At 40.1% G+C, this 24,831-nt stretch overlaps 1 protein-coding gene across 2 annotated transcripts in view; it reads right to left on the bottom strand.

Annotated features, from left to right (window-relative positions):
- LOC108434877 (A disintegrin and metalloproteinase with thrombospondin motifs 16) overlaps positions 1-24,831 on the bottom strand; it is an 86,548-nt gene that overhangs the window by 36,456 nt on the left and 25,261 nt on the right. For both annotated transcript variants that reach the window (XM_017710310.2, XM_037537054.1), the window contains 7 exons: positions 24,278-24,480; positions 22,199-22,282; positions 21,477-21,636; positions 16,508-16,613; positions 14,830-14,967; positions 6,926-7,079; positions 1,735-1,830 (listed from right to left, as the gene is read on the bottom strand). In XM_017710310.2, coding sequence (XP_017565799.2) covers positions 1,735-1,830; positions 6,926-7,079; positions 14,830-14,967; positions 16,508-16,613; positions 21,477-21,636; positions 22,199-22,282; positions 24,278-24,480 — 941 coding nt within the window. The remainder of the gene's footprint in view (positions 1-1,734; positions 1,831-6,925; positions 7,080-14,829; positions 14,968-16,507; positions 16,614-21,476; positions 21,637-22,198; positions 22,283-24,277; positions 24,481-24,831) is intronic.

Genomic DNA, 24,831 nt, shown 5'->3' with positions numbered 1-24,831 from the left:
GCACCTAGGCCTGCAGACTGCTTCTACAAACATTAGTGAAAGAATGGGTCGCTCTCAGGAGCTCAGTGAATTGCAGCATGGTACCGTGATAAGAAGCCACATACGCAACAAGTCCAGTCATGAAATTTCCTCGCTACTAAATATTCAATTCAACTGTCAGTGGTATTATAACAAAAGTGGAAGCGTGGCCTTCCACTTCCGGGCAGCTCAGCCACGAAGTGGTAGGCCACGTAAAATGGCAGATTAGTGTCAGGGAATGCTGAGGCGCATAGTGCGCAGAGGTCACCAACTTTCTGCAGAGTCAATCACTACAGACCTCCAAACTTCATGTGGCCTTCAGATTAGTTCAAGAGCAGTGCGCAGAGAGCTTCATGAAATGGGTTTCCATGGCTGAGCAGCTGCATTCAGGCCTAACATCACCAAGTTGCAAAGCATGGAATGCAGTGGTGCAAAGCGCCACCACTGGATTCTAGAGTAGCGGAGATGTGTTCTTTAGAGTGATGAATCATGCTTCTCTATATGGCAATCAGATGGACGAGTCTGGGTTTGGCAATTGCCAGGAGAATGGTACTTGTCTGACTGCATGGTCTGACTGCATTGTGCCAAGTGTAAAGTTTGGTGGTGGGGGGATTATGGGTGGGGTTGTTTTGTTGGGGACGGCCCCTTCATGTTCCATCATGACTGTGCACCAGTGCACAAAGCAAGGTCCATAAAGACACGGATGAGTGAGTTTGGTGTGGAAGAACTTGGCTGGCCTGCACAGATTCCTGACCTCAACCTGATAGAACACTTTTGGGATGAATTAGAGTCAGGAGACTGTGAGCAAGGACTTCTCGTCCAACATCAGTGTCTGACCTCACAAATGCGCTTCTGGAAGAATGGTCAAAAATTCCCATAAACACACTCCTAAACCTTGTGGAAAGTCTTCCTAGAATAGTTCATAGTTGTAGTTGCAAAGGGTGGGTTGACATAATATTAAACCATATGGATTAAGAATGGGATGTCACTTAAGTTCATATGTGTGAGGACAGATGAGCAAATACTTTTGGAAATATAGTGTACATCACAGAACTGGCCCTGGAGTGCCCTGCACTGATGATTTTGGCATGTTCCAGCTGTAATGCACCAATGTTTAACTATAAATCAAGTCTCTTGGGGTAAGGAAGATATTAAAAATATGCAGCGACCCCCCAAAAGGATTAGGAAACCAAACAGATCACAACACTGCAGAACACATATTCAGCACGTCCATGTCAGCTCAAACAAGGCCTGAAACAGGTGTGTTAAAGCAAGACATCCTTCATCTAGACTTCTAACCTCTATATTACAAAAACAAGGTCATCCTGCACAAGCACCAGCCAGTAGATGAAGATTTATCTTCTAAGAAATATCCCAGCAGCCACTGAGCAAATTCACATACACTACAACTCATAATAGAGTACTGGTCTCAATCTGAGCCCTGTAAAAACATACTGCTGCTCTAATATGTCTTACTCTGATCACATAGAGCTTAAATCAAGCATGTGATAGCAGAGAGCATAAAAAAACAGCACATTGAGAAGATTTACTAAATCAGAGGAGCCCAAACTAGTTTCATAAAACCACTCAGTTCAACTCCCTGCAGCCCCTGCGTGCTTAAGTACTGAATAAAGAGCACGCCTTGTGTATTTAAGTGAAGATGTGCTTTAGCTGTATTTTTAGGTGAAGATGGCTGGTCTTGTGACTGTGCCTCACCATCTCTGGCCCGCACACAGAGCCCTCGGCAGCTGGCATAAACTTGGTCTCGCATTTCCGGCCGACCCGGTGGCACCACAGGGCTTTACAGATGTCCTGAGAGAGTGAGAGAGGGGGAGAGAGAGAGAGAGAGAGAGAGAGAGAGAGAGAGAGAGAGAGAGAGAACCTATTAACCTTTTAACACAGCTTGTACTCATGATAGAAGCTAAGCTAGGAAAGTCAGAAAAGCAAGTATATTTATTAATTTGTAATTACATAATCACACAATTAATTACATAGTAACTTACACAATGAGTTATATTTACAATCAATTCACCAACATCCTCTGGTTCATGGCAAAACAAGATTAAACACACAACAATAACTTTAAACCACACTTTACAATTAAACATGCAGACCTGGAACACCTCATGCATTTTATGGGTGTGTGCATGGAGGCCCAAGACACTACAGGGCCCCTGTGAGCAATTATGACAAATTCAAAAAAACAAAACCAAAAGCACAAAAGACTGCAGTGGGAAACCCTTACCCTGCAAAAGCTCTGCTTTACTGGCAGAAAAAAGTTTAAATACATTCTGTTACTCTTATCTTGTGGTACTAATCAAAACATGATGCTCCCAATGTCATTCCTGAACATCATTTTCAAATGACCTCAGTCAAACTTTAATATTTTTTTGCAGTCACGCAGCATTCTTGTTAACATATTTCAAATTTGAAGCTAGATAAAGATGTGCCTGAGGGACCTGTAAAAGTGAGACGTTATATCTGAAGGACCTGTTTCCAAAGCCAAGCACAAATAAAAAAAAGTCAGCCTGAGTTAAAGAAAAGTCGCTGCGTCACTGACGGGCAGTGGTCTGTGACATGTCTGCTTTCACACAAAGGATACAAATGATGGATAAATACTTTTCATGCCCAATGCGGCAGTATGCTTTAGCTTAGCATGCTTGACAGTTTAGGTTTCTAGGTTTACCGATAGTGAGTTTATTGTGAGCAACCTCTATATTTACTGGGTATTATAATTTAAGACAGTTTAAATGTCAGTTTGAATAGCCATCAAAAATATGGAAAATGAACTTCACATTAGGCGAAGGTAAGTTGTAGTTTACTATGCCAGTTACTGTTCATGATAAAAAAGCATACAGCATTTTACATTAATAATTTCTCACCCTGAAATAAACAACATGCAGATTCTAAACTGTCAGTCACATGTATAAGCAATAAAGGAGATGTCATGACTTGAATTTGATAAAAAAAGTTATTTTTGAGTGTTTCTTTTTCATTCAGTGCAGAAAGTGTAGCTGGTTATGCAGCTATGTTATTACATAATTAAATTTAAATAGAAACATTTTGATTACACATTTACCTTTAAACAGTAAAGCAATTAACAATAACTCTAGACTTTTAAAAACTTTGTTGAGCTAGATCTCTAACCCGAAGCAGACAAACACAGCAAGACATTTTACAATTCTGTGTCTGTCATATCTGCATTATTGGATGCTATTTTCACAACATTCAGCCCACAGATGAGGAGCCCAGCAGCAGCCTGCCAAACTGATAATGGCCCAAATCTCACAGTGCGTTTACACAGCTGTCTGTTAAAGTAACAGCTAATTTAACTCCAGGCAGAGAGAGAGAGAGAGAGAGAGAGAAAAAAAGGGAGATTCCAAAATGTTATTTACCCTTTGCAAAGGCAACTCCAGTCTGATTTATCTCCAGCAGTGAACGCGGAGAGAAAGCTAAAACAATGTCTCTCTCACTCTCACTCTCACACTCTCTCTCTCTGCCCTGTGTGCCAAAAGCCTGAGGAAAAGCTGATTCCCTGTGTTAGTGATGGGAGCTCTTTAATACACTGTATTTGCAGCTATCATTCATCTCATTCATCATCTGATTCAACAGGTGACCACAATGATAAACCTACCTTACCTAACATGTCATTGGCAGTACATTCAGAGATTCTGGCAATGTCCTTTTCGCTTGTTAATATCTGCCCCAGAGCAGTTGCAATGTCCACTTTGGCATGGAAAAATGGATCAGCATGTGGAACTGATGCTTTCTGTGAGCTACTGTTTTCTATCAGTATATAATAGAAGCACAATGCTGTCTTTATTTTTGTGTGAGCAATGGAAACATTTAGAATTGGCATCAGTAAGTGCTTTTTTTTTTTTTATTCAGGTTCATCAGGGTAACTGTAACATAATTCAAGTATGAAGCATATTTCAAATGTAAGCTTCTCTTGCTTATAAAACATTTTTTTCTTTTTAGATCATGCTATTAATATATCAAAATAATTTGCAAAAAAATAAAATAAAAAAAACAAAAAAGATAAAGTAGATTGGAAGATAGAAACAGGCCTTCCCCTCTGCAGTCCCACCTTCTACAACTGAACTGCAAAAGTAGCTGATGTACTGCATGAGGTTGACAAGGTCCTTCAAAAAAAACAAAAACAAATCCCCCCAAACAAAACATTTTTTTTATGAGTGTGCATTTTGGACTCAAATATTTTAGATTATACAAACAACTATTTGTCCAGCAGTGACCCAAGATGCTGTCTGGGTTGCTGTCCAACAGTCACAAAATTACGGAAAACAGATGTGTAACCTGCTCGCGATGCTCTCACTGCATTAAACTGACGTCACCATCTGAATCAGTCGTCTGCTGCACCAAACAAAAAGTATTTTGGCCCAAAACTGACTGCAGCTCAGACATCCCACATTTAGACCTTTTAAAATTAAACAGCTGCATAAGCATTTTTTTCTTTTGCATGTGAAAGCAGTACATGAGCAGCATTTTACCTTGTTGGTGCACAATTTGTCATCCTCTAGCCTGGGGGTCACCAACCTTATGCATAAGGGCTGGGGTAGCTGATTGTTTTCATTCCAGTTAAGGACAAACACACCTGATTCCACTTGTGTCAAGTCAAGAGAGTCAAGAGGCTTTTATTATCCAGGAACATGCGCAGCAAGGAACAAAAATTACAAAGTGTGAATGTGCAGACAGTGTGCAGACAAAAAATTAAGCTAGACACAATATAATAAATACGATAAATTAAACAGACATTAGACACAGTAAACAGACAGGACAGTGCAGCACAGACACAGCACACATTTCTGGACATTGTTGTAGTAAGAGGTAGTGTAATAAGTTGATCTCAGTCTTCAAATGATGAATCAGTTATATAAGATGTGCTTCCGCTTGCTTGAAAACCTGCAACCACACTGGCCCTTTGTGGATAAGATTGTTGAGCCCTGTTCTAACCCTTCAGTCATCATTATTTGTAATAATACCTGTTCAACAGCAGTCCTGTGGTAGAACAGGTGTCACTGATTCACATCCTGGAGGACCTGAGTCTGGCACAGTTTGGTGATTTCCCTGTTTTTCCCCTGAATTTTTCTTTAAAGGGTAACTGACAGATTGTACACAACAACAGATGGTCTACATGTATAAGTACTATGTAGGAGCCTCTAACAAAGAGGACAGTAAGAGATTTTCGGTCAACTCACAAGTTTCCACTGTCAAACACTGCTGATGTCAAGATTGATCAGATCGGACGTTTCTATACAGTTCTCATCCACTTAGAACAAGAGTGCAGTAAACAGAACTTCTCACTGGCAATAATTCAACATACATTGAACTTTCCTTTATTGCAGCAGAATCCATGTCTGTCTGGCCACTGGCTCTCCACTGACTGCTTTTTATCAAGCCTCTCAAAAGGGCCATGTCATATTTTAGACTGAGGGAGGACAATGATTTGGGGCAAACCCCTTGCTGAGTTCAGTAAGTTCAGAACACTTGCACTATTGGCTATATATCACCAAAGTTCTCTGGCTTGAGAGTGGCCAGCAACATCCAAACCTAACCAAAAGCATAAATAACTAAAACTCAAGATCTAGGCATGATTGACTGACCCCTGAATGAAAACTTTGTAGCAGTCTGTCTGTTGAATCTGACAGTCTCTAATAGACTTTTAATATCTCACTAACTATCTGGTGCAGTTTAGAGAAGTATGAGATGTCCTCTCTTGAATCTTGGTTCTTCTCAGTGTTTCTTCCTCATACTGTTAGGAAGTCTTGCCTGACACGGTCTCCCTCAGTTTGATCATCAGGAAAGCTGCTTTGGAACAATGTCTGTTTTAGAAAGCATTTTACAAATACAGTTGAATTGAAAATTTAAGGTTAGTGGGTGTAATTCTGGTGCAAATTTCATTCTGAAATATGGTCAGATCAGGCAACATTTTTCCAATCTCAGTGAGCCTGTGCAAATTTTACTCTCAGTTTCCTGTTCTTAGCTGACAGGAGTGGCACCCGGTGTGGTCTTCTGCTGCTGTAGCCCATCTTCTTCAAGGTTTGACGTGTTGTGCGTTCAGAGATGGTATTCTGCATTCCTTGGTTGTAACAAGTGGTTATTTGAGTTACTGTTGCCTTTCTATCATCTGGAACCAGTCTGCCCATTCTCCTCTGACCTCTCACATCAACAAGGCATTTTCATCCACACAACTGCCGCTCACTGGATATTCTCTCTTTTTCGGACCATTCTCTGTAAACCCTAGAGATGGTTGTGCGTGAAAATCCCGGTAGATCAGCAGTTTCTGAAATATTCAGACCAGCCCGTCTGGCACCAACAACCATGCCACGTTCAAATCCCACTTAAATCCCCTTTCTTCCCATTCTGATGCTCGGTCTGCACTTCAGCAAGTCGACCACCTCTACATGACTAAACGCATTGAGTTGCGGCCATGTGATTGACTGATTAGTTATTTGTGCTAACAAGCAATTGAACAGGTGTATCTAATAAAGTGGCCGGTGAGTGTATATGATATATACTCTCATTGGTCGAAACATGCAGCCATTGTTACTCTCTCTGGACATCAGTGATGAAAACTGTAAGCTGTTTTCATCCTATGGAAATCATGATTTTCATGTTCAGGCACATCTGATGCCTTTGATCACTTCATGAAAATAACTAATGTAATTAAATTATTAAAAGTAATAAATACATTGTGATGAAGTTTATTTTGTCCACTCATAAAGCTAGCACACATCACACTGCTTTTTAAAAGAAAAAACAAACTCTTTAGGCTCAAATTTGATGTGATTAAGCATGATGAACTAAACAAAATAAAGTGGTCACAAGCAAAAACCTTAATACATATTAAGCATATGTCATGTATGTAGAGAAAAGAGGTGTTCCTTGCCTTCTTGAAGTCCAGCGTACAAAGTTTGGCCTTTTCTCCAAACTGCCACTTGCACTGTGTGTCTGTATCGTACAGCTCCCCTGGAAGTTTCTCTGGGTATTTGTACTCCTCCACTGCTTTGGGCTCATCCGACAGGCAGGTGGCCTGAGCCGTGCTGGACAAAGAGAGGACAAAGGCCACTCATCACTCACTCACATCATAAAAAAAATACATTTCCCACAGTACAGCAGGGGGCAGTGACCATGGAAACAAAATAATCCCGCTAGCACTCCTCTATGGGACAAGTAATTTTTCTCCTAAACCTGTTCTGACAGTTTATAATGATGTATGTGACTGAGTGCTGCTGGGAGAGGACTGGCCATCAGGCCCTGTATGTCACATGATAGTGGGTGATCATGAAAAAAAGTTTTTATGGATTTTAATATGGTACGTTTTACATGATCAGAAACACTGGATTGTGTTGTAGACCTGATGAGTTTACCAGAGTTGAGTTGGCTTTATGGCCATGGTATGTGTGTAAGCACGTTCTTGTTTTCATACTTTTTCAGGACAAAAATGTCCTGACTTTGTAGGTGAACCAACCTACAAGTGTGTGTGTGTGTGTGTGTGTGTGTGAGAGAGAGAGCGAGAGAGAGAGAGCGAGAGAGAGAGAGAGAGAGAGAGAGAGAGTTACTGTGTCACAAAACATATGCATACATCTCCATATTTTGAAATTACTTAAGATAATTTTTGGTGTTGGTGTAATGGCTATTAAGAAACAAAACAGCTGAGTTGCTAAAGAGCTGATAGATATCAATTATATAGCTGTCAATTACAGTGTAAACCTCTATTACAGTTTGTAATTCATAACACTGATCTGCCTTTCAATCATTTTCATCACTACTGTACAGTGACTACTTGTTGAGTTGGTTATTATTAGTCCTTCCTTTTTCTAAGATATTTGTCATTATTGGGCTATTTTGCTAAAATATTTAGAGCAGCTTACACATTACACAAAAAATTACTAATGAAATGAAATAAATGTGACTGTAATAGACAACAACACTGAATGTCTATAATGAATATGCATGATATCATTATTCCTGTTAACAGCATTATGTGTTTAGATTTTGTCTTGTATCACTGACATATAAAGCAGGAGATATCGGTATGATGAGTATAATTGCAGTGTCACGATTGGCCCCTCCCAGTCCGGTCCATGTGCGTGTGGTTTGATCCTAGTCCAGCCCCTTGTTTTGTGACTCCGCCCCTGATTGTCTCCACCTGTTTCCCAGCTGTCCCTCGTTTACCCTGTGTATTTATGCCCTGTGTTTGCCCCTTGTGTTTGCTGGTCTTTGTTGTTTGTATTGGTCTTTGTACTGTTCTGCTTGTTTGATTCTGGTTTCTGTCATGTCTGTCCCCCGATCAATCCGTGTTGGATCTATGATCCTGGACCGTTTAAACGATGACCCTGGATTTGCCCACAATAAATGTCGCTTATCTCAACATATGCGTCCGCCTCCTCGCTCCGATACGTGCAGGAGCATTTTCTAAACAGTTTCTAAACAAGTGCTAGCTCCAGAGAAACACAGAGCACTGCACACCGACAGTCACAAGTTAGTTTGAGAGTCTGCAACTATTCACAATGTAAAACAGGGGTGTCAAACCCAACCACTTAAAGGGCCATATGACAAAAGCTTAATACATTTGTGGACAAGACAACATTGCTTTTTATTTCATTTTTAAATATGCCAATGTCAACAACAAATTATAGAAACTTGTACTGCACCATGAATTCTTGTCCCATATGCTGTTATAATTGTTGTTGCAGAAGGGGGTAAAAGTGCATGTTATGTTGCAGTGCATGCTGGGGATTGTAGTGCAGCGCACTGTAAAATGGGCTAATGTTGATTAAAAAAATGTAAAAAATTAAGATGGGATTGCGCAGTCTGATCTGGCAGGCCTTACGTTTGACATATGGCATCTATAAGATGAGAGGCATATCATATATAATGTATACCAAATTATTTAATTAGGATTTACCAAACGTTGTCTGTAAAGACAAAAAGTGAAAAAATGTGTGTTTTTGGTACATAAAAGAAAATAAATGTCAAAATGTGCTTCAAGAGTAAAAAATGAAATACAAGTAAAAATATAGGACATGGGCCTCTTAAGCAAACTCAGATAGACTTGTTTATGTGGTTTCTAACACTGTGACATACTGTTATCTAAAATATAAAAATGTTGCAGAGATATGATCAATCATTAGCAGCCTCTATTAAGTCTGAATTTTGTCTGTTTTTTTTCTATTTTTACAACAGTCGATCACACAGCATCACAGTGGGCAAAACAAGGACACGACATTCTATTCTGCACATGGTGTCAGCCTGAGAAAACTCTATCTGCGGAAGCCTTGTCTGATTTATGAATCCATACTTCAGCGCATAACGCTCTGCTTCCAATTAGCCCCGACTCTTTCGGCTCAGCCACATCTGGAGCTGGATTTGACAAGAGCTGTGCATCCTCACTCTGCTCTGTCACCTCCTTCCAGCTGCTTCCCACATTAAAGAGACGCTAAACTGCTGGCGCATCACGCAGCAGGAGTGCAGGCCTCAGCGAACTGAGAGACTATTCTCCTTCTAGGCTTTCCTTTTAGAAGGGAGAGATGAAAGAGGAGGTGCTCTGAGGGGAAGAGCTACAGTTACAGAAGATGCCACCAGACTCTGCGTGCTGCGTCCTGTTTGTTTTCTTTTTGCGTGGTTGTCTAAGCTGTTTGCACAGGCCTGTTCTGTGTTAGTTTCACTAAAATGTTCATCTTTTTAACCTTCATGCTGTGTGGGCAACGTATGAAAACATGTAACCTCTTAGCCCCTCTGTACAGCCTCCAGGAGACATGATTCAAAAGCATACTGTCCACATTATTAGAAACCTCTCCTTTTTACCTTCACCTTGCAGGTGAACTGTAGCATATCTGAGACTGTAGATAATCTGTTGATGCACAATTAGTATTAAAATAATGTCAGCTCAGTACCTCAGAAACTGAGCTCAAGTATTAATGAACCTGCAGTACAAGAAGGATCCCAGGTGTCTAGTTCAAGCAGGTAGGTAGATTCAAAAGACCAAGCCCATGGGGTAGAGCTGGGTGATAGGGCAAAAAATGTTATCATGATAAACAAAATTCACATTGTTTGATATCGATACATATCGCGATAAATGTCAAATCATTATTTCTTTCAAGTGTGAAGGCTGATTTTTGCTCCTGGGTGGTTAATTGCTGTTTTAAATGATCCTTTATGGTCGGAACACGACAAACACTCACCAAACAGTGGAACATTTCACAAATCTGTCATAGGACAGTGGGAGAAAGTGTCTGGTGAGCTGTTTTTATTAGCTGGAAAAGCATCGCCACAGTTTTTGTAATAATCATAATTTAAGAAAGAAAAGATTATTTTTTGCTGTCTGTTGACGAATGCTGGGCTATCCTGTTACAAATGCTAAACAAGTGGCCAACAACAGTGACAAACTGTTTAGTTTCTCAACAACCTCAACTTAGTACGGACAGCAACATTAGATCATATACAATCACGCTGTCTTAGTGCCATCAGCCCTAACACAGCCATGTCAGAGCACTTCACTGTATTCAAACGCCAGCTGGCAGACGACTGCATCTCTTTATACTATAGTAATAGTTTTAGGGGTGAACCGCAATATATCAGCGCCAGACAAACAGTCGTCCTTTCAGGTATGTTTAAATTGAAAACGCTGCTTTTGTGTTGTGTTTGATCTACAGTATCATCAGTTCTCTGTGTTGTGTGAGTGACGGAGCACTGCTTCAAGTTAGCCAGTTGCTAAAAACAACTAGCCAGGAAAAATAGTGCTCTCCCACTTTCCAATGCCTCACAGCTTCCCCAGTTTACTTTTGTTTAAATCAGGGCTGTAACTGACATGAACTCACTTCTTTCTTTCACTTTCGTTGCTTGGGAATACACTAATACTAAAATATGACTTTTTGAGCGCTGCAACAGTGCTGTAGTTGTGAAGACTTTGATTGTGATTTAACGCTGCTAAAGCTGGGAAAGCACGGCTGCAGTTTTTGTAATAGTCATAATTTAAGAAAAAAAAAACACATTACTTTTAGCTGTCTGGTGATGAGTGCTTGGCTATCTTGCTACATCATCTTACTCATGGCCCCCCTCTCCAATCGTTGAAAAACTTGGAAGTGTGCCCTCTCCTGGAGACAGCAGAGTAGTGTCGCTTTCCTTGCAGTAGAAAACTTTCTAGAATGTGGAAGTGTGAGAATGGTGCATTATATCGAAAATTTATCAAACATGTCTTATCGCTCTATCGAGAAAAAATTATCCATCCATCCATCCATCCATTTTCTAAGCCGCTTCTCCGTCAGGGTCGCGGGGGGATGCTGGAGCCTATCCCAGCAGTCTTCGGGCGGAAGGCAGGATACACCCTGGACAGGTCGCCAGTCCATCGCAGGGCAGACAGACAGACACAATTATTGTTATCGTTTTATCGACCAGCCCTACCACGGGGACATTTAAATTTGGAATATTTCAGGTTTTCATGTAATATTTCAAGGTCTACTACACGTGCCTATATTTTGCTGTTCACAATTTGGCATATTTAAAACAATAGCCAGTTTGGATTATGTTAATAATAAAAAAACAAACAAAAAAAACAGGTGTTCTCTTGCCCACGGATTTATTAAGATTTTGTAATAAGGCCCTTTTAGTGGTTGAGTTTGACACCGCTGCTCTAGCCCGTCATCAATGGACCACAGAGCAGCTCATGGCTGGATATACAGTGGGGCAAAAAAGTATTTAGTCAGCCACTGATTGTGCAAGTTTTCCTACTTAGAAAGATGAGAGAGGTCTGTAATTTTCAGCTAATTCTTCAACTATGAGAGACAAAATGAGAAAAAAAATCCAGGAAATCACATTGTAGGATTTTTAAAGAATTTATTTGTAAATTATGGTGGAAAACAATTGTTTGGTCAATAACAAAAGTTCAACTCAATACTCTGTAACATAACCTTTGTTGGCAATGACAGAGGTCAGATGTTTCCTGTAAGTCTTCACCAGGTTTGCACACTGTAGCTGGTATTTTGGCCCATTCCTCCTGCAGATCTCCTCTAGATCAGTGATGTTTTGGGGCTGTCGCTGGGTAACACAGACTTTCAACTCCCTCCACAAATTTTCTATGGGGTTGAGGTCTGGACACTGGCTAGGCCACTCCAGGAACTTGAAATTCTTTTTACGGAGCTACTCCTTCGTTGCCCGAGTGGTGTGTTTGGGATCATTGTCATGCTGGAAGACCCAGACACGTTCCATCTTCAATGCTCTCACTGATGGAAAGAGGTTTTGGCTTAAAATCTCATGACACATGGCCCCGTTCATTCTTCCCTTAAAACGGATCAGTCGTCCTGTCACCTTTGCAGAAAAACAGTCGCAAAGCTGTTTCCACCCCCATTCTTCACAGTAGGTATGGTGTTCTTGGGATGCAACTCAGCATTCTTCTTCCTCCAAACACGAGTTTTTACCAAAAAGTTCTATTTTGATTTCATCTGACCACATGATATTCTCCCAATCCTCTTCTGATTCATCCATATGCTCTCTGGCAAACTTCAGATGGGCCTGGACATGTACTGGCTTAAGCAGGGAGACACTCCTGGCACTGCAGGATTTGAGTCCCTCTCAGTGTATTGTGTTACTGATGGTAGCCTTTGTTACTTTGGTCCCAGCTCTCTGCAGGTCATTCATCAGGTCCCTCCATGTAGTTCTGGGATTTTTGTTCACCGTTCTCTTGATCATTTTGACCCCACGGGATGAGATCTTGCGTGGACCCCAGATCGAGGGAGATTATCAATGGTCTTGTATGTCTTCCATTTTCCTACAATTGCTCCCACAGTTGATTTATTCACACCAACCTGTTTGCCTATTGTAGAGTCACTCTTCCCAGCCTGGTGCAGGGCTACAATTTTCTTCCTGGTGTCCTTCGACAGCTCTTCAGTCTTGACCATGGTTGAGTTAGGAGTCTGGCTGTTTGAGGCTGTGGACAGGTGTCTTTTATACAGATAACGAGGTCAAACAGGTGCCATTAATACAGGTAATGAGTGGAGGACTGAAGAGCTTCTTAAAGAAGTTACAGGTCTGTGAGAGCCAGAAATCTTGCTTGTTTGTGGGTGACCAAATAATTATTTTCCACCATAATTTACATAGAAATTCTTTAAAAATCCTACAATGTGATTTCCTGGACTTTTTTTTCTCATTTTGTCTCTTAGTTGAAGTGTACCTATGATGAAAATTACAGACATCTCTCATCTTTCTAAGTAGGAGAACTTGCACAATCAGTGGCTGACTAAATACTTTTTTGCCCCACTGTATTTGGGCAGTGGTCTCAACCTAACAGTGACAACAGCAACTTTGCTGTACCTGAAACACCTGTGTGAACACACACACCACCATATCACTACCTTGTCAGTGTCACTTCAGATAGCAAGCATACTTCAGTCCGCTGGCTTGAAAAGGTCAGCACCCCAATGACTGTATGCCACACCCATCAACCTGATCCATCTAATCAATGCTTCAGAAATCCTCGATTAGCTGAACTACATTTGGGTTGGATTTCTGCACTTAGCATAGACAAGGGGAGAGCAGACCCCAACATGTGACCCTCAGCCTCAGCTGGCTTGTCCTGACACCACTGACCCCAGTTTGTGGGCCAGATCTCTGTCATGCTCTAACAAGGCTGAGGTCATGGAGTCTGTATTCACTAATGAAAGCCTCACTAAATCAGTCTGATCTGACAGGCAGTGGATATTTTGCATTTAATTTCACCAGCAGGTTAATTTAGGGCTTGTAGTGCAAGCTCGGTCAAGTTACACATGCGCAGACTACTTTCTTGGACAGTGGCCTGAGACACAAGACCGGATTGAGCTGCCCAATGTTACATGTTAGAGTGGGGACCATTTTGGCTCTATTTCCGCACAACACTTCCACAAATAGAGCTTGTAAAGGATGAGGCTGCGTCTAGACGGCCGGCAGCCCGGTGTGTGAGCCCGAATGGATGATGGATGATTTAGAGCATTCTCTGTAAAGGGCACAGATGTTAATTTGGAGCAGAAAGGTTTTTGAGTGCAAGTCTGTTTGTTCTTGCTGTGGGCTGCTAATAGCGATAGCATGTGACTAATGGGTAGTCTTTCTGAAGGGTGCCTACTGTTATGTTGGTCTTCGGATTACTTGGAGTACTGGAGAGCAAAACATAGTCTGGCTGAATCTATAGTTGGATGGTGACACTACAGTTGCAAAATAGGTGGAATAAGCTTCATCTTTTGGTGATAAATTTGCCGCAAGTGAATTTGCATCAGTTGCATTAGATAATAAGACATACAGACTACTAGTGGTGGGCAATATAATGATAGATTATGTCACAAGAAAGTTCTCTGAGTGTATCATGTGCATCATGGGTAAACTGAGAAACTCCATCTATTTTAGAAAAGACAGATTTAGAATAGGGTGGGTGATGTGAACTTCATATCACAGCATTAGCTATTATTCGATAATGATGATAATATCACGATAACAAAAAAGTATCAAAAAATATCAACAACAATAACAACATAAACAACTACAATAATAATAACTAACAATATGTATTATTGTGACAGTAACTAATGACTTGGAGCAGTAATTCAGAATTCAGTTGTAGTGAGGTGGTCATAGGTGTGTGTATATCGAGTACTATCCATTCTATATTATAAATAATTCTAGAACACTGAGCAATTGTATGTGTCAAAGACAAGACAGATTTAGACCAGGGCTGGGTAATATGAACACCAGGACAAATCACAAGTGAGTTAAATGACTGACAGTGATGTTTAGGCTGGGTATGTTAGAAAGTGAATGAGTACCAACCTGAGAAAACGAGTGAGATATTGCCGGCTGCAGGATGACCAGGAGAAAAGGCCATTATGGCCAGCCAGTGTGGGGGACATTATGTTGCCAACAGACTTCTTACACACATTCCCCTCCCCATCATGGACCATTCCAAAACTGAGAGCAAAAAAAGTGTATTTAATTATTATAGCGGTCACATGGTGAACAATACAATCCTCCTGCTGGAAATCTTCCTGAAGAGTTCATTTTAGGGCTACATTATATAGAGAAAATATTATACCTGAAATTACAATTACAGTCTTGCAATATGCTAAAACGTAATATGGTGTTTTCAAAATTGTCCATTTGTTTTTGTTATATTAAAATGATTACGTTTATTACATCATGCAAATGCCTTGATCCATCTAAGAAACTTGCTAGAATCATCCGGCATATTGCAGCCTTCTGTGACATCAGTATTACAGACCAATGCTCTGATAATGATTAACAAATGACATTGTGCAACCCATTCCATTTCAAACCCAAATCATTTCCAATCCATCACATCTGATGAGAATGTTGTCTGAAGATACTCATTAGCTGGATCTGGTCTGACAGATTTAGAGAATACCTGTGTTTTTCAGTCTTATCTCTATCTTTCACATCTGTTTCATTACCCCAGCCAATAGAAACAACTGCATGTTGGCTTCTATTATAAGTGTGTTTTCAGGCAAGGCTTTTGTCTTTACAGAGAACAATTCAAAGTACAGAGAAACGCACTGAAGTTAGTGTCTGTGGGAATTAACACAGATGTACAGTACTGTGCAAAAATTTTAGGCATCTAAGCAAATTTTTATACAATTTACCTCAGCAGTGAGTTTACCATAATATACATTAGAGTCAAGTCATATTCATAATTCAGATAAACATAAAAACAATAAAAGGTAACAAGAATTTTTTTGGGTCCATATTTTTCCTTGACACCTTCACAGCTACAACAGAGACTTGTTAATTCCATCAATTACATCATGAGCACAATTTAATGAAGCACTGATTGATCAAACCAGGAGTTGCTTTTTAACTACATATAATACTAATAACATTAACATTTTTCTCAGCAAATAAACAACACAAATAAATAGATTTTGAAAATGTGTCTTGGGTGCCTAGGACTTTTGCACAGTACTGTAGTAGATTAGGTGGAAAACTGTTAAAAGTATTCCTTAAAATGTTGGAGCCAACTCCTGCAAGAACATTTAGCTGGATCTATAGTTGAATGGAGGCACTATGGTTGCAAAATAGGTGGAATAAGCTTCATCTTTTGGTGATAAATTTGCTGCAAGTGAATTTGCATCAGTTGCATTAGATAATAAGACATACAGACTACTAGCAATGGGCAATATGATGATAGATTATGTCACAAGAAAGTTCTCTGAGTGTATCATGTGCAACATGGGTAAAATGAGAAACTCCATCTATTTTAGAAAAGACAGATTTAGAATAGGGTGGGTGATGCGAAAAAAGTATCAAAAAATATCAACAACAATAACAACATAAACATCTACAATAATAATAACGAATTATATGTATTATTGTAATAATTGTTAAGAGTATTCCTTAAAATATTGGAGCCAACTCCTGCAAGAACATCAATTCCCAGGAGGAGGACACTAAACCCAGCTAAATGTGATGCATTCAAGGTGAGAGCTGTGCTTACTTGTGGCCAGACTCATGAGCAATAGTGAAGGCCAGGCCCAGACCTGTATCCTCATTGATAGTGCAGCTCCGGTACTTGCTGCACATGCCGCTGATGGGGGCAAAGCCTGAAAGAAAAGAGACAAAGCACTATTTCATTCATTTTCAGGCCAGAGATCTAGAACACTCAGACATACTGAACTGACATGAAATGAGAGTTCACAGGACAAACCCAGACGCTACCCATACCTTCAGTATTTTTATTGTTTTGAGATTTTAGCAGGAGTAGGAATGGTCAATTGTAAGTGCCATTTTTGTAAAGTGGATACACCTACAAGTCTAGCCATAAAATGGTAGACAACACAAACTCTCAGAGTGGAGCCACTGAGTGCTAAAGCGCATAGTGCAAAAAAATCCTCCGTTGCATCACTCACTATAGGGTTCCAAACTGCCTATGGCACAGTAACTGTTAATAAGGATCTTCATGAAATAGATTTCATTGGCTAAGAAGCTGCACACATGTCCGATCACTATGCACAGTGCCAAGCGGCTGGAGTGGTGTAAAGCACCAGGACTCTGGAGCAGTGGAAATTGATTCATCACGCCAGAGTATTTCTTCACTATCTGGCAGTCTGATGGACAAACTTGGGTTTGGCGGTCATCAGGAGAAGGCTACCTATCCTATGGTGAAGGAGGTCTGGGGCTTTATCAAGGTTTGGGCTAGGCTCCTTAGTTATAGTGAAGGGTAATGTTCATACTACAGTATAGAAAGACATTTTAGACAAGTATATGCTTCTAACTTTGTGGCAAAAGTTTGGGGAATGCCCTTTGCTTTGTGCCCTTGTGCATAAAGCGAGGTCCATAGAGACATGGTTTGATCAGATTGGTGTGGAGGAACTCCAGTGGCCTGCACAGAGTCCTTAACTCGACTTTTCCGAAAACCTTTAACATTCATTGGAACATCAACTGGGGTAAAGGTCTTTTCAGCCAACATCTTTGCCTGACCTTATAAATGCTCTTTTGGCTGAATAAAGACCGGAGGCTGTCATAGCTGCAAAAGAGGGGCAACTCCATATTAATGTTTATTGTTTTGAAATGGGATATACAACAAGCTCATTTAGGTATCATGGTCAGGTGTCCACATACTTTTGCTGATACAGTTTATGTATTATAGCCCTATCTGGCAGTCCCAATAAAAAAATCTACATCACTGGTTCTTTATTAAATCTTGAGCTAACTAGCAAGCCCTAGTTTATCAATATGGACCTTCCTTCTTCATGCTCATTATATACAAAATGACAATTTAGACATGTTTGTGAATCTTTTGGTCTGGTAGATTGTTTACAGACTAATTTCTTGTATTATTATTATTATAACCTTTATTATTATCTTTTAAGTCATGCAAAAACAAACAGGTTTGAAAAGGCTAACTGATTCATGTAAGAGTATCTGATTCCCTTTTACAGAAAGGCATAATTCCTACCAAAATTCTCACTGAAATCAAAGATGCCATAAGCCGCGTTGAATTACAGAGTAAGAACACCAAATTAAATGGCTATACAATCCTGTTACCCAAAAAAAAAAAAAAAAGGCACACTGTGCAATATGCAAATAAAAACTGTAAATAAAAAATGCAGGTGTGTATCATTTAAGCCCTTCATTTAATTAAAAATAGCACACCATCACATGTTGAAACTTCATTGTTGTAGAAATTTTGCAAAATACATCTCCATTTTGAATTTGATGTCAGCAACACCTTTCATGAAAGTTGGGACAGGCACAAGTTTATCACTGCATTACATCGCCTTCTTCTTTTAACAGCACTCTATAAGTGAGGAGACTAACTGCCAAATGTGTTCAACTGGTGACAGGTCTGGACTGCAGGCAGACCAGTTTAGCGCCCAGACTATTACAACAGTGCCATGCTTTTGTAATACATGCAGAATGTGGTTTGGCATTATCTTGCTGGATTAAGCAAGGGCTTCCCTGAAAAAGATGTTCTGTATGGCAGCATATGTTGCTCCAATATATTGTATACAATATGTTGTTTTATATATCGTTCAGCATTAAAGGTGCCTTCACAGATGTCTAAGTCATCCATGCCATGTGCACTAATGTACTCCATAACATCATGGATGCTGTCTTTTGAACTGTGTGCTGATAACAAGCTGGATAGTCCTTCTCCTCCTCTCTCCTCTTCCTGAAGGACACACTGTCCATGATGTCCAAAAAGAACTTCAAATTCTGATTTATTGAACCACAGGACACTTTTCCACTTCAGTCCAGCACAAATGAGATTTGACCCAGAGAAGGTGGCAGCATTTCTGGATTCTGTTTATATATGGTTTCTTCTTTGCATGGTAAGTTTTAACTTGCATTTGAGGATGCAGCAATGAAATGTGTTCACAAATAGTCTTTATCAGAAGTATTCCTGAGCCCATGCAGTGATTTTCACTGCAGAACAATGTCTGTATTTATTGCAGTGCTGCCTAAGGTCCCAAAGATCAAAGCCTTCCATTATTGGTTTTCAGCCTTGTTACTTGTATACAGAGATTTGTCCAGATTCTCTACATATTTAGTGATCTTATATACTGTAGATTATGAATATTCTTTGCTATTTAATGTTCAGAAACATTATTCATGAATTGTTGTTGCTATTTACCCATGCAGGCTTTCACAGAGTGATGACCCTTTCACCATGTTTACTTCTGAAAGACTCAGCCTTTCTGGGCTCCCTTTTTATACTCAATCATTTTACTGACCTGTTGCTAATTAACCTAATTAGTTAAGAGTGGTCATTACTATTATTAGTGCATTACACAACTTTATCAGTCTTTTGTTGCCCCTTTCCCAATTTATTCTTTGGACTTTTTTCAATTAAATATAGGGTTTAAATGCTTTGCACATCATTGCATTCTGGTTTTATTTTTATTTTGCACAATGTCCCAACTCTTTTGGAAATGGAATCGCAAAACACTGGGGTCAGCCCAATATTATGTCACCTGCTGGAGATGAATGGTCAGATAATAAATATCTTTATCAACACCACAATTATAAACATCCACATCTAAAAAGATCACAGCTCATTTCCCTGTTTTCTAAGGCTGTGAATCTAGAGCATCCAAACTGATCCTGGAAAACTCTGCTGAAACAAGGCCACTGATGTGCTTTTCATCAGATAATGTGGAGAACACCTTGCACAATAGGGTCTGGCCTGCAGGCCTCTGGCAGGTATGTAGGGGACAGAGAGTGTTTCAGGTTTTTCTCTATTTGCTTTTCATCAGAGCTATGAAATTTTCAACTCCCACAACATGTGTGAGAGATAATGTTATTGAGATCATAAATCATGCAGGACCAACGAAGAAATATGGTCCAAAAGGGAAAAATATGAAACAGCAACAATAAAAGTGCATGGACTGAATTCACATTACTGCTGTGACATGCTGCCATTAGGATGAAAAATCTATGTCTTGCTTGTGATAGCAAAAGCAAAAGAAAACTATTACATCCTTTTTTTAACGCATCAAGCAATGTTTTCTGTCTTGTAAAGTTGTAGTTTCCATCTCATAACCATATCAATGGATTAGTTGTCCACACCCATAAAAATAAAAATAAACAAAATATATTTTGCAAACACTCAAAACTATTGAGAACAGTCCAGCTTCACAGTGTTTTACCACTTCGGAAACAAGCTTTTCAGAGTGCTCCTGTACTGGGTATTCCAGACCTAGATAAAGAGAGCTAAGAGAGCTGGAATGCTAGCCTTTAATCATCCTCTGACCTCAGACTGGTGTGAGATCCTCATTAGCTCCTCCCTGCACTTATGAGGGTTTTGGGCTGCTAGCTATAGGCTTTGGGGAGTTAATCACAAGTTAATCACAGCTCCAGCCCCAAGCACCAGGTTCCCAGCACCTTTGAACCATGGCCTGGTGAATGGGCTAATGGCAGTTGCTTTTACACAAGATTCATTAGTGGCACCATAAATGTTTAATATACATGGGCAATAGTCTCTAATTGCACACCTACAAGGTGAACCACAAAGGCCGGTTTGTCTAATAGTGGCGAGTAAGTGTATACAGTGTGTAAACTGTGCCTGAAATGCCAGCACAAAGCACCTATCAAGTCACAACTACGTTGGCATCACTGTGTTGAGAATGATCCACCAAGCAAATGAAACCTGAGTGAGGAAGCCAGAATGCGGCAGCACGACTCGTCTTCAATCTGCCCAAGTTCAGCCACGTCACCTCATTGCTGCGCTCCCTTCACTGGCTTCCTGTAGCTGCGCGCATCAGATTTAAAACCCTAACGCTGGCCTACAAAGCCAAAAATGGACCAGCCCCTACCTACTTGATGGCAATGGTAAAATCTCGAACTGTACCACGAGCCCTTCGAGCTTCGAGTACAGCTCGGCTTGATCCGCCATCCTTCAAGGTGCACGGAAGACAAGCGTCGAGAATGTTCTCTGTACTGGCACCCAGGTGGTGGAATGAACTCCCACTGGCTGTCCGAACAGCAGAGTCTCTTGCTGTCTTCTAACGCAGACTGAAGACACATCTTTTTACACAGCACTTAAATGAGCATTGAACTATAAGCTGCACTTATTTTATTTATTGTATTGTATCTTATTGTTATTGTATTGCATTGAATGGCACAGAGTTCTGCATTCAAGTCTGTTTCTTTTTCTCTTGGTGTCTGCAGTGACATATTTGCCTCTAGCAGTATCTGAGCTCAGGACTGTCTTTTCTCTAAGCTATTGGTAACTAGCAAAGATACTTTCTCTAGACTGACAAAGCACTTCTTGTAAGTCACTCTGGATAAAAGCGTCTGCTAAATGCTGTAAATGTAAATGTAAATGGAAGCGGCCAGCCTACAAAAGGCATGACAACAGATAGGCTTCAGTCTTTTTGACCTTAACTTCCCAATAAACGTGACTACATGGTCAGATAAACAAGATTCAGTAAATCACTAGGCTTTAGAGGTTAAGGTCTTACCCAGAGTATCACACGGCTCATTCTTCCACGAGCAGATGTCCAGCCCTGTCAGGAGAATTGCGTGGTCATGACGACGGCCCTCACGTCCCGCCAAACCCGACTGCCACTGACAGAAACTGTTTAGAGTGTGATCTGCATGGTGGCTAACAACCAGCCCTTCCTGAGATAGAGAGAGACAGAGAGAGAGAAAGGACAAAGAAAGAGAGCGACAATGACAGAAAGAGAAGAGAAGAGAAGAGAAGAGAAGACGAGATGAGAGCACTGTTCAGGGACTGTATTACCTCCTGCCCTTCTTAACCTTCTTTTAATTTAATGAGTCTACAGACAATTAATTTTGCAGTATGAGCCAAAGGCAGTCAGGGCAACCGTCTCTAATCATGCAGCCAAAAAGAGGAGACGATGGTATTTGTCTGCATTCTTCTGCATTACTGCAGGTGTATCAGTAACAGGGGCTTTACTGGCCCAGAGTCCAAACTCATTTGGCTGAGGTATGCCGTCTGTCCAATTAAACTGTCACTGTAAAATGAGATCTGTCCAGCTACATGGGCCAAAGAAACAAGTCTCTCAAGGAAAGTAAAAAAAAAAAAGGAAAAAGGAAAAAACAGACAACTGCTTCCAAGTAGGCACTGGTTTACTTTCCCAGAATGACTTTGTAAAGAAACAAAAGGCAATGATGGCTAATAATTATAACAGCTCAGTAAGACTGAACGTCATCCTCTCACCTGTTCTTCATGCAGCAGTATCAGGCCAACGATCACTATATTGATATCCCCTCCTATAGTTCCATCCTTGAAGAGAGTGGAGACCTGCACAGAAAAAGACATTGTACCTGTTAAAAGCAATCATTGCCATGGTAACACTAGGTAACGGGATCACCTGAATTGCACAGTTTAAAACAAGAGCAGAGAAAATCTAACTACAGTTAAGTCTCGTTATTATCATTACGAAATTATTCATAAGTAATTACATAATTATGTAATTCATTACATTTCCATTTAATTTACATTCTGCATTAACAGATTTGAGTCTACTATTCCAACATTTTCCTTTTTTAATTTGTTCCAAAGTCAGAATTTGACACAAATATGGCACATATGGAAATAAATAAAACTGTGTGCACAACAATAACTTTATAACAATAACTTTACATCAAATCAGCAATAACAATAGCTTCTCCTTACAAACACAAATGTGGTATTGATTGAAAATTTAGAGTTTTTTTAGAGATTTAGAGATGTTCCAGAGAATTCTCCCTTTCAACGAGCTATGAGTGAGAAATAGTTCAATATAATGTAAGAAGAAACGCTTCAAGGCGTCTACGCCATGGGGGACCCAAGGGGTCGAAGTGTGATTGACAACTCACTTTGAAGAAAACGAAAAACTCATGTTCAGATCTTTCCTCATCAATTTCTCTTCCTTTCCTGATCCTACACATTCTGCCGGACTCAAACACTCCTAAAGACTGTTTATCCATGTAAGCCTGGGTGTGTAATGCTGACATATTTAGGACACTTTGTCTTTACACTCTAATAACTTTTCAACTGTTTCATCTGGAGATCAATATGCTTCACATTTCTTACTAAACTTGTAGACTACATTTGCAGAGTGTTCAGGGACTGTCTGACCACTACATGCACTCTCTTTTGTCTGTCAGTGCTTGGACGCCAATCGCACGATTATACATTCCATCCAGCATATCCAATCATGACACTTCGTTTTATTCTTTTGCACATTATACATCTTTTTATTCAATATTCATGTTCAGTGGCACAGTGTAGTGGCGTAACTGAAAACCTGAGCCAAAGGACACAGGTAACTTGATGATGGTGTAAAATACACAGTCAATAATAAGAAGCCACTTTTAAGCTCTATGTTTAGAGGGTTAAGAAGTTCAGGTATCATGACCCTGGTAACTGGACCTGAGCACAGGATCTTTCACTTTGGTTGTTTTGTCTTTTCAGTGACACCTCCATGCGGGGTGCTCAAGACACCTAAGACCTGACACCACTTATTGCGTCCACCATGCGAAATGCAATATCATTTCTATCTATGTCTTAAGCCCCCAGGGCCTGATGAGTTGGGGTGTTTTGAGCAGTGCCAGTATGCTTTCTGCACTGTATTCACCACAGACAGGACTGGTTCTGGATTCCACAGGTTATTAGGTAGAACTGAGACCTCAGCGAGCAGAAACATATGGAGTGACCTCACCTTGACATGGTCTCTCAAGCCAAGTCAAATGTGTGTTGCATTACACTAAGGAATGCACGTACAGATGGATGGGCGTATGGACGGGTAAACGAGTGAATGAATGGGGCGAGGAATGGATTTACAGAGCCATATACATCCTGCACCGTTCAAATGTTGACCACACCTGATATAATGTTTTTCATGACCTTTAAGACATTCTGAAAATAAGGCAAAAGTGCTCAAAATGTGCCTTACATACCAATAGTACAATTGATACTTTCATTTATTTCCAAACCAAAATATAATTTGACAAAATATAATTTTAAAATGTCCTCAGAATGTATTTTCAGCAGCCAATAAGAACTCAGTACATGTAGAACTTCTTAAACATTTTTGAAAAGGGTCTCATGAACTTGGTCAGAAGAATGTAAAGAAGATGTAAAATTGCATCAGGGTAAAAGGGGGCTAGTTTATGTTTCCTTGCCTAACACTTTTGTGGATGCTGCATAATTCCATGTGTAAGTTCATAATTTTGATGTCATCACTTTTACTGTAAAATGTAAAAAAAGGTAAAAAGGTGTGTCTTTATGTTTGACTACTACTCTATGACTTACCATATTGAGAACAGTCAGCACGTATGTGGTTATGTTCTCACGGCCGTGATTCTCCATCATCTTCTGGTCCACCACCACCAGTGTCTCAACATTCAGCTTCTGTTTTGAAGGGGTCTGAAATATCACAGCCCGCTTGCCTCTAGGCAGGAACTTGTACTCATCAGGCAAAATATGGATGTCTTCTTCTGGAGGCTTTGGCATATCTGTGAAAAGAAATGAAAAGATATTTCAAAAAGTAATTCTTTAGGGCAAAAGGGGTGTTGTCTTCTCAATAAGATCTTCTGGCCCCCTCAGTTTTGGACATAATGATTTTGAACATTTTAGTTTATTTGAGCCATATCAAATAGCTAGATTATTTTTCCTACTGATTTTCAAGTTTTTACTCTGTCAGTGGTCCGATGCTATTGTTATTGATTGGTATAGACCACATCATACTCTCTTCATTTGTTGGACAGAATATCTTGGTGAGCAGACCACTTAATTTGATCACGTGCGGAACCATCTCTCTTCAGTTTGTGAATCTAAGCCCTTTTCCTCGGTACCAATTGTCCAAT

The sequence above is a fragment of the Pygocentrus nattereri genome, chromosome 3 (genome assembly GCF_015220715.1).
Source record: "Pygocentrus nattereri isolate fPygNat1 chromosome 3, fPygNat1.pri, whole genome shotgun sequence".
NCBI lineage: Eukaryota > Metazoa > Chordata > Actinopteri > Characiformes > Serrasalmidae > Pygocentrus > Pygocentrus nattereri.
Note: the sequence above shows the minus strand (reverse complement) of the source record. Positions and strands in the feature narration are given on the sequence as shown.